Source organism: Humulus lupulus, chromosome 7 (genome assembly GCF_963169125.1).
Source record: "Humulus lupulus chromosome 7, drHumLupu1.1, whole genome shotgun sequence".
Classification (NCBI taxonomy): domain Eukaryota; kingdom Viridiplantae; phylum Streptophyta; class Magnoliopsida; order Rosales; family Cannabaceae; genus Humulus; species Humulus lupulus.
Window position 1 is genome coordinate 38,393,291 of NC_084799.1, and position 14,379 is coordinate 38,407,669.

Here is a 14,379-nt window from a genome sequence, read left to right on the forward strand (position 1 = left end):
AATTTTTATCACAGGACTGATGTGGTGTTTTAGAAAATAAGTACATAAAAATTATTACATGGCTACTTATTACTTCCAGAATCCCAATAAACTTAAACCATCACCTGCTACCCGCTGATAAAAAAATTCAAGCGCCATGTTAAAGCCTTTTTCATATTCAAATTAAGAATCCAGATCAAATATTCCAAAAAAAAAAACTACTAAGATGTTTCGAATTTCAAATTTCAATATTCTCAAATATTTTTATTATAAATAATTGAATATTTATACAGTCCAAAGCAACCATTAGCTAAGCAAAACATAGATAATCCTCTCGCGAAAATGAAAGGGAAACATTACCGCATAGCTAGCTACAATCGTTTGCCCAAATTAGGCAAATAAACCCTAAACATATAAGTAAATAAATAAGAAGAATTTCAGTGGCTTCTTAACCCATTTTATAGCTGGGGATTTTTTACTTTGATGAAAGGGAAGGGTGGCAACAGCAACACTGCTTCCTCTGTTTCAATCGGATCTGACCTCAGTATCTAAAAAAGTCCAATTCAAACAAACAAACCAATAATAAAAAAAAAAGTTAGTATATAGAATCAAAATTAATGGCGAGAGGAATTAATTATGAAAATTAAATATTTAAGAGAGAAAGAGAGTACCGGGTCTTGGAGAACAGGCTTGGTGTCGTCCTTGGCTGGTCTGAAATGTGGCTTTCCACTGCTCCCAGCGCCATGACTGTTGATGGGTTTCGTCGAAGTCTCTGAGGATTTCATTTTCACAAATTCTATTCTTCCTTTCCTTCCAAGGAACTGGTAAACTTCTTTGATAACTGGGCCATTACCATTATTATATATGCTTTAGAGAAAGAGCCTTTGTTTTAAAACGATGTGGTACTTAAAATAAGCTGTACAGTAGTAAAACAAAACTAGAAGCATACGATATAAATGGTTGGGAAAATTGTGTAACTAAATAATACTAGATGGAAAAAATCCCACTTCTTATTCCGTTTTAATTAAAAAAAATAAATTATTTTCGGCTGCTAAGAATAAGATTCAACCGCGATTGCAAGCATAGGCCACACGAGTACTATTAGCTAGTTTCTTTTCGTACAAAATTCTCATACATCACTCACTATAACAATCTTTCATCGTACAACGCATACGATCAATTTTTTTCTTTTAATTTCTTTTGTTCTTTTTTAGTTAAATGATAAGAGAATCAAAATATAGAGAATAGTACTTCAGATAATCTTGAATAACGATTTAATATGCTTCAAAACAATTGTTTTGTTCAATCGAAACACATATTCAGGAATAAAAAAAACTTTTACAGCAATTAATAAAAGAAAAACAGCTCCAAGGGGAAGAGATCCGCAGCTGAACATTTCACCGTCAATATCTTGAAGTGAGACCGGAAAAGCAGTAGCTGAGCTTCAAGTAAATGTTAGCAAAGAAAAAAAAAGCATTGCAGTAATTTAGAAAATCATTATTCATGAAACAGGTTAGCACCATTCAAAGTTTCCATAAAGATAGATGCTAAATCTACTCAACCCATTTCATTTTAAATTAAGTCTATTTTCACTCATTTCCAAAACCTTCACCATTTTTGGGTGGCAAAATAACTTATTTTTAAAATCATTTTGCACGCCTAATTTTGATAATTTTTTGCAAAATAATATCTAACAAATCTAGTCGAAAATTTTAGACGGATCATTTTGTAAAAAATTATCAAAATTAAACCAGAGTACAAAATAACTTTAAAAAAGAGACAATTTTTACCAATTACTATTTTCTTTATTCCTAAAAATCTTGGAGTTTCTAAATTTTTTGGAAGGTTAAGATTTAATTTTAATTCTCTTTCTATTTTAATTTATTATCCATCCAAATCACGGAGATGGAATTTTTGAACATTTTATAGTTAGGATTCTTCATTTCTTCCCAAGCCCTAAATTAAAACAAACACATAATCTTGACCAGCAAAAAGAATTGAGAATTAAAACTATAATTAAGTAATTGTGATTTACATTTTGTCCATTCACGTTAAAAAATAACTGAACCAAATCATTCATTGTTGATTTTTTAAAGATGCTTTTATTAACTTTACGATGTAAACATTTCAGAAAGCGTGTAGAAATAAAAAAGTTACGAGGATACATGTGTCATTTTACATAAGAATATGTTTATAAAACAAATAAAAGACATCAATTAATCTAACCTTACTAATATTAGGATATGTTTATTAGTATTGGCACTCCTATTATTTTAATATTATTATTGTTTTGGTATCAACACTATTCAAGTTGCTGCTATTATTAGTTTTAATATTAGCATTATGGTTATTATAATCTTTAAAATTTGTGTAGAGTTTTTCTTTTCTTCTCAATGCACTGCTATCTTGACGCGAATACCCTAACCCAGAATGCCGCAAAACAAAGTTCCTATGCACCAACCAAAACTATAATAGCCATTGGTATTTTGGTATGGATTTTGCTGGAAATAGACATTGAAAGAGAAATTTACACTACCAATGTACAAAGAAGCTAACGACATTAGATTTCCTTTAGATTTATAATCTAAATTATATTAACAAAAATGTTAACTTCAACAATGAAATGGGCAATGACAGCCTTCAAGGTCCACAATTATACAACACACACCAATTACGTTGTCCATGCATCGTGATTATTATTATTATTATTTTTTTTTAAAAAAAGGTTAACCACGCAAATACGAAAATTGATCCAGTCAAGGATTGGACGGACCAGATGAAATGATCTTTTATATAAATAAAAATCCAAACGGCAAAAACAAAACCAAAAAACTGTGACCACAAAAACAAACCTGTTTTAAATACAAGAAAGAAGCAGGATTGGAAGTCCAGTTATTGCCATCCAACATCAAGGAAGCTGTCTCATGACCACTTCAATAAAACCCAAAGTTTATCGCAAAAAATATGGTCGGAAAATTCCACCTCATAATTCTCAAGGACATAAAAATTATTAAAACACGAAAACAAAAGCCCATCAAGTGCTAACAATTTTCGAGTTTTATGAGCTTCGAGATTATTGAACTTCCAATAATTCAATTTCAGTTCATATAATTATTATTTAACGCACATTGCCTCAAAGATTCAGAGCTTCAAAAGTTATTAAGTTATCTTTAACACAATGCACTTAAATTAATTGTCTTATTACGCTAGGTAATTTAATAATATTTTATGAGGTAAAATTATTCACAACGGAAATTAATTAATAATCCAGAGTTATTTTTGCAATTTTAGTCTAATTTGACTTCATCTCCCACGATAACTAGTCATTTGCTACGTTCCATAGGAGAGACAAAGGGCCAGTTTGGTAAAGCTGTTTTGTGGGAAAAAACAAATATAGTTGTGCTGTTGAAAAAATTGCTGATTGTTAGATAAATTATAAATTTTAAAATATTGTGAGTTGGAAATACTGTAACAAGAGTGTTTGGTAAACTATATAATTAAAATGTTATTAAATATTAAAAAGACCAAAATAGATATCATATTTATTATATTTTATTAAAATATATTTCACATACTAAATAAGTTTAATATTGTGTTTCTTTTAACATGTTACAATTAAAAAATGTTTTAATAAAGCGACCATCAACAAAAATATTATATTATATATTATACACATGTAATTATATATATATATATATTATAATTAGTTGGTGTAACTAACATTCTAATTATAATGATAGTAGTATAATAATCTCGTCATGATATAATCATAAATATATAAAATTTAAATCATGCAAAACTCTCACTTTTTATGTTTATTAATTACATATTTGATAAATTATAAATTAAAAATACTATAAGATGCAAATATAATATTATAGTGTATAACAAAATCTATATTAAACATTTAAAAAAATATTTCTACATTAATGTAATTTGTTAATATAAAATTACTAAAATAAAAAATATTTAAAAATGAAACAAAATAAAATTATTGTTTATGTTATTATTATATTAATTTAATTTAAATATTTTAATTTGGATTAATATATAATAAATAAGTAAATGTATTTAGATAAAAAATACATTTATTATAGAGTTTTTTTTTTTTAAAAAGACAGTTTTTAGAAAAAAAACTAAAAGCTAGGTTGTGCCAGATTTAGCTAAAAGCTTTCAATTGTAGCCGCATAAAGCATAAATTCTTCAATAAACTGCTCTATGACTGTTTACCAAACACTTTTATTGCACAACTTTTCTAGAAAGTTGCTTCTAGCTTTTCTAAAAGCTATATACCATACTGGCCCAAATATTGGGAGGCAAACTAAGTAGTTGGAGTGTAAGGAAGAAAGCTTTTATTTGTACAAATATTATTTTATCCATGGTTGTTATTTTTCATTATGTAAATGATGCACAAAATCCACTTGAGAAGAAAAAATTTCTTCTAAAATGCCTCCAATTTTAAAGGATGTCAAACCCATCCACTAATCAATTCCCTCCTAAAATATTTCGTACCAGAAGCCACTATACCTTAAATCCATCTAATAATCACTCTACTCCACTTACCAAACACGATCTTAATGAGATTCATCTTCAATACATATGCATATTTTATGTTTGACTTTAAAAATATCGTTCACGTGAAGCGCAAATAACAAATTAAGAGTATTCAAATTATAGAAGACCAATCCATTTTAATCAATCAATTCATGCTGAACCCACCTAATCTTCATGCATTTATTTTTTCTTGTTGCCTGGTAGTGCTTCCCATTCCCATTAATCACAAAGTAATGGCATAAGTAATAATAATAAAAATAGCAATTTCACTCCTAATTATTTTTGCTCAAGATTATTTACTTTTTTCCTCCCTAATCCATGTGTGGTACCAGAACATCAACATTAAATAGAAAAACTTTGAGAACTAGTAATTCTATAGAGCTACCAGTGTCCTTAATCAAGCTCTCCTGCCTAACACTAAAATATTTAAGATCAGAAAACTAAGTATGTAGGTGCTCAAATGTCAGACCATGTGAGAGCAAACCACTAGGCCATTCGAGCTACCCCTCTTGGATTCAACTAACTTCCATATGAATTAGCTGAACAAAAATGTGTTAGCATAACAACTAATATTATACGTCTAGTCCTCAATGCCTTAATTCCCCACACAAGAACAAAGGATAAAAACCTACAATTTTAAGTTGAGGTGTTTCAACCCAACTCAAATATAACGACAAATGGCCAACATGCCTGAAAGTTTCCAATATCTCTAAAGCCTCCTAAAAAAACTAACCTAAAGATTTGAATCCAATTAACTATAAACATCTAGCAAAATAAGAAGTAAGGTTCCAACTTATGACGTTTCTAGACAGTTTTAAACAGTATCCCAATTACTGCCTAAGGATAAATGCCAACTACGTTCATATGACAATTTAAAAAAAAAAAGGAACATAATAAACTACCTGAGATATGGAAAAATGTTCTTGAATATATAATCTATAAACATATAACTCCCCAACATACGGCCAAATCAAAATATTAATACTAATAAGCAGTTGCTGCAAAATAAATCTTTACTCTTATCTTAACACAACCTTACCATGTTACAAAAGATGATGAAGTAAACCTTTCCCCTGAACTTTCAGCCTCTATGTTGTCTGCTTCTCCGAAAAAAGACAGGTCGAATTTGAAAAGATCTATTGTAAAAGAAAATTTCACCAGAAATAAAAGTCACTATTAAGCACAGACCGCAAAAGCTCTAATATACATGGTGATAGATGCATTAGACCTCAAGGCAAGAGACAAAATTAACAACAATACACATTCTACTTCAAAACTACTCGGAAATGAGCCTTTTACTCAAGAGTGTCAAAAACCATAATTTCCAAGTCCCCACATAAGATATAAAGGAAATACTAACAGTTTTTTCTTTTTTGGTTTCATCAGGTTATGACAGGTGGGCAAAATAAACAATTAACTGAAGTCGCACAGAATAAATTATCATTTGCTAGTTTGGTAAAGCTGAGTTGTGTTCACCATTGTCAAATCTACCAATAAAGCTAAAATCAAAAGATTTATACAATTCTAACTAACATAGCTAACAGTTAATAGTTCTATTGTTACTCTCACAGTATATTCATTAGCAACCATAAGCTTTTGATGAATGTTAATTAAGAAGTTCAAAAGCACCATCACGAACTTCATCATATGCCATACAACCTTTAATGCATATACAACTCCAAAAGAAAACAAAGCAGAAACAGGAGAAAAACAGTTCCTCTACTTTCACATCTCTTAAATTTCTTTCATTGTATTGATGTAATCATGTGTTGTTTTCTGACAACAGTGCAAACTCCAAAAGTAAACTACATGGTCAAAAACTTAATCTCAACTTCTATAATTAGTTTGAGTATACAAAAATTGAGCTAAAAGTGAAAATGATAAAATAATTAAATAAATAAAGCTCCTATATATTATCAACATCACAATGAATCAACATCTTTTTCTACACATTGTCAAGTGAATTCTCATATTAAGAGATTTAAGCAAAACCTGAACCTAACTAAGAAACCCTTAAGATAATAGTCTTCTCATCATGCCCTAGAAGTTTGATTTATGCCATATAACTACCAAATTACACATAGACTAATTATATATCACATATTGAATAAAAAATTCTATTTTGCACAGGAGATAGCATATGCCTATGAGTACAAAATAAACATAAAAAAATTTCCAAAATTTGATACGGCAAGCTCAGCACCAGCATAAAAGAACAAAAGAGATGAGGGGCTTCTGCTCACTGCCATCATCAGTAAGAATTTTTTTTTAAATTTTTGTAATTAATACTTATTCATGTCATTGTTGTTCCTTATAATGTTATGATCTTATCAATGTCATAATTATAATTTCCAGTTTCACAGAGCTTGTCAGCCCTTTTTCTCTTTACTAATGCATTGATTAATATATGTTTTCATCTATTTGGCACTACAACCATATATATCATGATTACTGTTTTGATAAGTAAACATAATGTTGAAAGAGGACCAAAATCTACGCCTCCTAAACAATCATTGAACTTGAAAAGTTTGTTCATGATATAGAAAAGTCACATCCTCACATTTATTATTAACTGAGTTTCTTCTTTAATTACATAGAAAGTTTGCTATGTTAGTACTTAAAATAGTTCCACCTTCAACAGGGATAAGTATTAAAACTAGAAAGATGGACTCTCAACAAATTCATAAAAGGCACAGGATAGAGCAACAAAAAAAAAGCGGCTGTTCAACTACACAAAATTAGTGAAGATTCGTTAATTTATGAGAATGGGGGAAGAGAAGAAAGAGCAGTACAAAACCATGAGACATACGAAAACTATTAAAACACAGGATAGCCTGGAGAGAAGTTTTAAAAGCAAGGGTGGTTACACACAAAATGGCACATTTACAACAAAGCTCAAGTACTGAATCAAACACCAAATGAGAAGGGTGGGAGGATAGGACTACGTGTTGGGCAACATAAATTCTGTAAGAGCACAGAGTTTAGTATCAAATATTATGTGATCAAAATGCTAAAAGTAACTGAAAAAAAAACCCAGCAAAATGCTAAAGGTGACAAGCACCGAATGAACAAATAAAGCAATATCATAATACTACTTTCAACATGATAATGCTAATGTCACAAAATATAGATTGAAAAAAAAACTATCTAGTATCTAGGGCTAAGTTTTTTTTTTTAAAAAAAGTAAACTTAACTGCCATTGAACTTCTGTTCCAAAAACCATCTCGACTAACATGACAGCAACCTGAAATGACAACTAGCATAAACCACCCGCAGGAAGAGAAGAGTGAATTCTAGAGATCCAATTGAAGAACCATCATAAAGTAGTTTTTTTCTCCACGGCCTCTGATTTAGTATCCTTTGACTTGCTTGCATCTCCAGGTGAGGACTGATCAGCAGAAGTTCTGACAACACATGGCACAGGGTAAAATATAATAAGGTCTCTAAATCATATAATATAAATGGTAAATGATAAACATGCAAACATCCAGAATAAAGGATACTTACAATTTTTGCTTTTTAGCATTCTGCTTGATAGTTAATACCATGTCCATAGTCATTTTCTGGTGCTCTCTTGTTTGCGAATGCAAATCCAAACCTTCAACTGTTTCACAGTCAACTTTACATATCCGACACCATCCCATGCTTGGTGGTTTTCTCTTTCTTGACTTTTCAATCGCCAGGTCTCCCTATCACAAACTCATTATTTAAATATACAAATATATGCGTGTGTATTGACAAGCAATTCGTAAAAATAGATACTAGAAAGCAATTTACGCACAAGAAGAAAAACAATATAAACTAAAAGACTTTCCTAGGAAATTTAACTTAAAATAAAATAATAATACCCTAAACAGGCTAAGCTGAATAAGAAAATTTATAAGACAATGGTTGCAGGAGGAAAACACTCAACTGTATAAATGTCACCATCATTTGGAAACCCATGAAATGAAAAGCTGCTCCTAAATCCAGGCTCACCAAAGTGTGGATGATTTGACCTATCAGCCCCACCAAATGAGTCAAAACTCCCAGGTCCCCCCATTTCCCTTATCCTTGCATGACGTGGATGGGTTCCAGAACCATCTGGCTCTCCAAAGTACGAATCACCATAAAAGTTATCCATGCGTTCCCCCCTGCGAAGAGGATTTGGAAAACCACCTCGCCCAATCAAATCATGCCTTAAGGGATCATCCATTCCAATGTTACCCGGACCCTCAAACTCGCCCCTGCGCAGATGGCTAGGCAACATCGAGAACCTACTATCACGAAATGAACTTCCAAATGGCTCACCAAATCGATGTACTTCCCTGCCACGAATGTCATCAGAACCTGCACCTCTAAATCCATGCATTGAGACACCAGGATGTTCTCTACCTGGACTTCGTAAAGCCATATTGTCCATATGTCGCCAACCATACGGACCATAAAAATCAGGATGACCACGAGTGGGCTCTATTCTCCCAAAAGCATCTTCATGATGGCCACCTGGTCTCTCTCCTGCACCATTGGAACCTCCATCATGGTAGGGAGAAATAAATCTTGAGGGAACAGGGCCCACCCCAGGATCCACTTTTAATCTGGTATCAAACTTCAGATCATGGGGTGTCCTATTAAAGGGCCTAGATGATAGACTCCCAAACTTTGGCATAGTTTCAGCATCTAGAGAAGGCCTAGGGAAGTGCTTTAGATCATGCTCAAACTCCACTCGATCAGAAACACGATGTTTTGAACCTGGGGCAAAGGAATTAAACCGTTCATCTTGAACAGGTAACCTTTCATCTCTTGACCCAATAGCTGAAGAGGAATCAAAACCCACATTGCCATTTATCCTCATCATATTAGCATGTACATTGGATGGCTGAGCAAGGGTTCTCTGTTCCAATGACCCAGGAAAATGGGGATTAGGCCCCCTACCATCCATGTAATTGGACCTTTGATTTGGATACTCAGGACCATGAGGTGTTGTTCTGGCCATCACCCCACCATGTAAATCAAAAGGACGATGTGGCAATACACCAAATGACAGAACTCCAACAGGTTCACCTTGAGATGTTTTGTAAGAACCAGCATTGGCGAGGTGAGGAGAATGCCCGTGACCATATGGCCCTTGTGGAGCAACAGACTGCAGCTCAGAGCTTTGCTGGGCAGAGCCATGCAGACTGGGCCCTCTCCCAATGGATGTTGCAAAGCCCAGGTCCGTGATACTACTTGGTGGTCGGGGTTCAGGTATATGTCCAGGTTTATGAGGCCTAAAATAAGTTTGAGGGGGGCCTAGCCCAGGAGGTACTTGTAATAAAGGAGGACCACCAGGCCTTTGTGGGACAGAAGGACCAAAATGTGATGGCGGCAGCTGATTCTTTCCCTGGTCAGGTAAAGGATGAGAGGGTTCTACAAAACCACCAGCTAGCACCTGACTAGATCGCAGAAAACCCCTGTTTTCATCAACTCCAGCAACTTGTGGACGACTTAAAGTAACATTTTGAGTTGATACTCCTTGCAAGTTACTTGCCTTCTTTGGAGAGCCATCCACAGTCTCTTTGTCTTCTACAATTGAGTGATTCATATTTCCAGGCCCTACCTTAAGAACATCTTTTGTGTCCTCAGCAACCACTTCACCTGGTTTACCTTTATTCAAATGCCCTATAGTGCTTTCTAGACCATCTTCTTCCATTATTGGCTTAGCCTTAGGCTCTCCATTTTCTGATCCCAACATCTGTGTAGACTGTGAAAATTCCTTAGAAGTTGTACCTACTTGATTAGCATCCATGGACTCCATATCAGTTTCAGACTTTTCAGTCGTCATCTCACCGACTGTAGCTGCTATATCAGGTACTGAATTCAAATCATTCCCACCAATTTCTACACTTTTTTGCAAGGAAACTTCAGCTTCGATCTTGGTCGATCCTTTATCAAATGTTTGATCATCTTTCCTTTCAGTTATCGTGGATTTTGAGTTCACACCAGAATGTTGTTCAGAAGAAAGTTGCATCTGGTTATTTGCTATAAGCATATTATTATGATTTGCTCCTTGTTGATTTGCTCCAGGATACATTGGCCTAACAAGACCACCAGCATGCTGTGTATACAATTGAGATTGTACTCCCTGATTATTCATGGAAGGCCTTCCAACTGGGTTTAGAGGTTTAGCATGTTGCATGCCATGTGATAGGGCAACGTTCTGTGATAGCTGTGAATAACCATAAGTTTGAGAAGGAAAAAGATGAGATTGTCCCTGGGGACGCAACTGGGATGACACAGGTAGTTGCTGTTGATAATGTTGCTGAGGAAAAGTTGGTTGAACTGGCTGCATAACAGGGCGTTGGTGGACTGGCTGTCCTGGTTGATGAAAATGTGATTGGATTGACTGTTGTTCTGCAGAAGGAATGTTCTGGATTTGACCTGGTGAAGGTACCAAAGTTGGCTGCTGCTGGCCTGGAGTTGTAGCATGAGAAAGTGGAGGACGCATCAATGGAAGTTGTTGAGGGAACTGACTCTGTATCTGAACAGGATTTTGTGACTGAAGGCTAGATAGAACCTGGGACTGCGCATGCACTGAATATTGTTGTGATGTTCCACCCTGCACTTGTTGGTCAATGTTAGGTTGAAGATATGATTGATGACTTGTCACTGCATGGGTTAATGCAAGCTGTATCTGAGACTGCAAATTAGTATTAAGAGGCTGATTTTGCTGAGGATTATGTTGAAGCTGCCCAGGTGGCTGACTTTGTGAGAGCAAATGGGGCTGAGAAGGGGGATGATACTGAGGCTGGACCTGTGATTGGGTCTGTTGCTTACTTTGGAGCTGAGAAGGAGGCTGCAGATATTGTGGCATTTGCACATGTTGAGAATGAGCATGTGGATGTAGCAGATTTTGGGAGTACGGCTGAGGCTGAGGCTGAGGCTGGGGATTGCCATGTGCCAGTGGATAAGTCTGTAATTGAGTTTGTGAATGAGGTGGGACTGCAGGATGTACTTGCTGCGGAAGAATAATTTGGGGCTGATTTTGAGGTTGAGTAGCCACTGCAGCCGGCGGCTGGGGTTGGGGTTGGGGTTGGGGTTGCAATTGAGATTGAGGTTGCATGTACGCCTGAGATTGATTTTGACCAGAAGAATGTGGAGCTTGAGCCTGCCCGTACTGTTGCTGGTATTGTGGAGCTGCGGCTTGTTGGTATGGATAATACTGTTGATAGTGCTGTTGTTGATACAGGTCGTACCCAGGATATTGCTGATAATATTGTTGATACAGCTGCTGCTGTTGATACCATTGTTCAGTAGTAGGTGTAGCAGCTTGGGCTTGAGAAGTTGAAACGGATTGTTGATTGAGATCCTTCCCCAGAGCCGTCGCAGCTGTAGTTTGAGAAGGCTGGACCTGAGAAGTCACAGCTGCTACCTGAGTAGCGGACTGGGCCTGATCGGCAGTACCTGCTGTGCCGGTGGCTAAAGTTTCTGCAGCACCCTCAACCTGCTGTGCCTGAGGCTGCACGCCCTGTCGTTGTACAACAAATGAGTCAAGCAAACGCCAAAGTAATTCATTTCTTCGAAACAATTAATTGTTTTCTTAATCTTTCACTTTTTTTTTACAAAAAAAAACTCACCGGGCAGCTTTGTGCATGCTCCTGTACTTGACGATGCACAATCTGAATTCCACACCTATTACATACAACAGGAGAATTTCCAAAGGCACATTCAGAACAATGGGATGTACAATCAGATAAAGATCCCTGCCATGTGCAACCGCTCCTGTGATATAGGCAATGGACTGATATTTTTCCTATGGTTTCAGCAAGAGGTTTATTTGATTCAGTAAGTGGCTGCAACAAACAATTTAAGGTTAAAGTCTACGACTCTGCATACAATAAAAAGATAATTATCACAATTGAGGCAAAAATAACACAAGGAAGAAACCTTGGAATCTGCTTCTGTGACCAAGTAGCCGTCATAGGGACAAGCGTGAGTAGTTTTCACAACATAAGTTAAACAAGGCTTGCAATATAGATGGGTACATTGCGATTGCAACGCTTCATTTGGATATACAAGCAGACGACAAACGGGACAAAAGTACTCTCCAGCAAGAGATTGAATGTTCAATACACACTCGTTGTCAAATCCCATGTTGCCTTCTAATTGAAGCTTCAACTTCACATATTACTGCATCAAAGCCATCAACCTAAACACAAGCATTACATTAGAGCGACATTGCAAAACAGATGTTTCTACACTACCATGCCTATAAATATATAAAACATTGCTTGACAAGAGCATGCAACCAGTCTCGGACTAGAGCAAGACTTTTGATCAATACCCAAAAATTATCGAACATACACCAACCAAAACACTATTGACATTTGATCAATACCCAAAAAAAAAAAAAAAAAAAACCTAAATTTGCGATCGATATCAGAGAAAATCAAGAATCAGGGTTCGACATTTTCGGTTTCTTATGATGGACAAACCAACTCTTCTAGCCCAACCAAGCAATTCAAAATGTTATCAGCAAACTCCAAAGTTGAGGCTGAAAGGAGAGAATTCAAACCTTAAATTTCTATGATCGTGCCAAAATGTACAGTGTTCCAAACCCTAAACGTATACAACCTGGAAAAAAATTAAAAATTGAAAGAAAAATAATAAAGTTAAAGACTTTTGGAAACATCGAAAATGGGTTAAGGAAGAGATCATAGATTGGGGAGGAGTCGAAGCCAGAGAAGATTAATAGAAGACTTACGAGTTTAGGGGTGACACTGAGAAATGGGAGGGGTGGATGTGTTTGTAACAGGATAGCGACCGTGGCCTTATACTTGCTTGTTCTGTATTCCGCGGTGGTCTCCACTCTCAAGTGGTACAAGAAAGAGGGGTTAGTGGATTTGCGCTGGCGGCCTCGTACCAGCACCGTATCTATTGCTCTGCTAAAATGATGAGTAACATAGATGTTACACCCTCTATTGTTGCACTCAAATCTCCTCGAACAGCATATTTATTTTATTTTTTCCCCCATATGGTTGGATTTCATTTAAGTTATTATATGCTAAAAAAAATTCCAACAAATAATTTTGTAGTCCATCGTAGAAATTTTGTTGGAAAACTATTAGGAGTTTTTAGTTAGGTATTTTTTAAATACATAAATAAAATATAAAAATTGATGAATGAATTTACCAATTATTTTATGACAATAGCAAATATAACAATAAAAAAATGTATATTTTCATAGCATTTTAAAAAATATTTGATAGTTTTACCAATTAAAATAATTCTTCTTTAATATTTATAACTAAATTATTACATGATTATTAATGTTTATCATGTACATATTTATTTTTAGAAGAAATAAGTCCCTGAATTATTACCACTGTCACATCATGCCCTTTGAAATTCATGTTGTTAAAAATTAGGGGTGTGCACAGTGTGGTTTGGGCGGTTTGAACACTTTTTAATACACCACGCCACAAGTGCAGTGTAGTAGCTAGAACACACCGTGCGGTGTGATTTCGTTGCACCAAACCAAACTATTTTTTGCGGTGTGGTTTGGGTGGTTTTTCACGGTGTAAGTGTGTTAAAAAATATGTGTGAGATGGAGAGGTGATAGGAAGGAAGCGCAAATGAGATGAGAGAGGAATGAGTTGTTATCGTGTATGATGTGTTAGAGAATAAGGTTATACCCTAATTTAAGTGGACTCCTAATTTAAGTGTGTTCCTAGTTTAGATTGGGTTACTAAAAAATAGTATATATGTAAAGTTTAATTTTTTTTAACATATTTGTAAGTATACGGTGCGGTGTGGTGCAAACCAAAATTTCACATCGCCAAACTGCACACCGCACCGCACCGCGCGGTTTAGTTAAGATACAAACCA

The 14,379-nt window shown here is 34.9% G+C and overlaps 2 protein-coding genes across 6 annotated transcripts; both read right to left on the reverse strand.

Annotated features, from left to right (window-relative positions):
* Nucleotides 1–215: 215 nt before the first annotated feature.
* Nucleotides 216–900, reverse strand: LOC133791191 (uncharacterized). Its single transcript, XM_062229112.1, has 2 exons — nucleotides 651–900; nucleotides 216–527 (listed from the first exon to the last, which is right to left on the reverse strand). The coding sequence occupies exons 1-2, from the start codon at nucleotides 762–764 to the stop codon at nucleotides 438–440; spliced, it is 204 nt and encodes a 67-aa protein (XP_062085096.1). The 5' UTR covers nucleotides 765–900; the 3' UTR covers nucleotides 216–437.
* Nucleotides 901–1,217: 317 nt separating this feature from the next.
* On the reverse strand, nucleotides 1,218–13,494 carry LOC133791189 (uncharacterized). Of its 5 annotated transcripts, none has more exons than XR_009874137.1 (9): nucleotides 13,256–13,494; nucleotides 13,067–13,125; nucleotides 12,439–12,700; nucleotides 12,129–12,344; nucleotides 8,447–12,019; nucleotides 8,041–8,222; nucleotides 7,728–7,937; nucleotides 5,573–5,669; nucleotides 1,218–1,416 (listed from the first exon to the last, which is right to left on the reverse strand). XR_009874137.1 is itself a non-coding variant. In XM_062229111.1 (7 exons), exons 3-7 carry the CDS (start codon nucleotides 12,643–12,645, stop codon nucleotides 7,850–7,852), a joined length of 4,266 nt encoding a protein of 1,421 aa, XP_062085095.1. In that variant the 5' UTR covers nucleotides 12,646–12,700; nucleotides 13,067–13,125; nucleotides 13,256–13,494; the 3' UTR covers nucleotides 7,349–7,849. The 5 variants fall into 5 exon arrangements, 1 of the variants encoding a protein (XP_062085095.1); XR_009874138.1 differs by having other exon boundaries at nucleotides 1,218–1,421; XR_009874136.1 differs by lacking the exon at nucleotides 1,218–1,416 and having other exon boundaries at nucleotides 5,442–5,669.
* Nucleotides 13,495–14,379: the final 885 nt, after the last annotated feature.

Coding starts and splice junctions, on each gene's coding strand:
- LOC133791191 (XM_062229112.1), bottom strand. CDS start 764: ATGAAATCCTCAGAGACTTCGACGAAACCCATCAACAGTCATGGCGCT. Junction 528..650: donor AGCCTGTTCTCCAAGACCCG/GTACTCTCTTTC, acceptor GGACTTTTTTAG/ATACTGAGGTCAGATCCGAT.
- LOC133791189 (XM_062229111.1), bottom strand. CDS start 12,645: ATGGGATTTGACAACGAGTGTGTATTGAACATTCAATCTCTTGCTGGA. Junction 12,345..12,438: donor TCACAGAAGCAGATTCCAAG/GTTTCTTCCTTG, acceptor TGTTTGTTGCAG/CCACTTACTGAATCAAATAA. Junction 7,938..8,040: donor AATGCTAAAAAGCAAAAATT/GTAAGTATCCTT, acceptor ATGTGTTGTCAG/AACTTCTGCTGATCAGTCCT.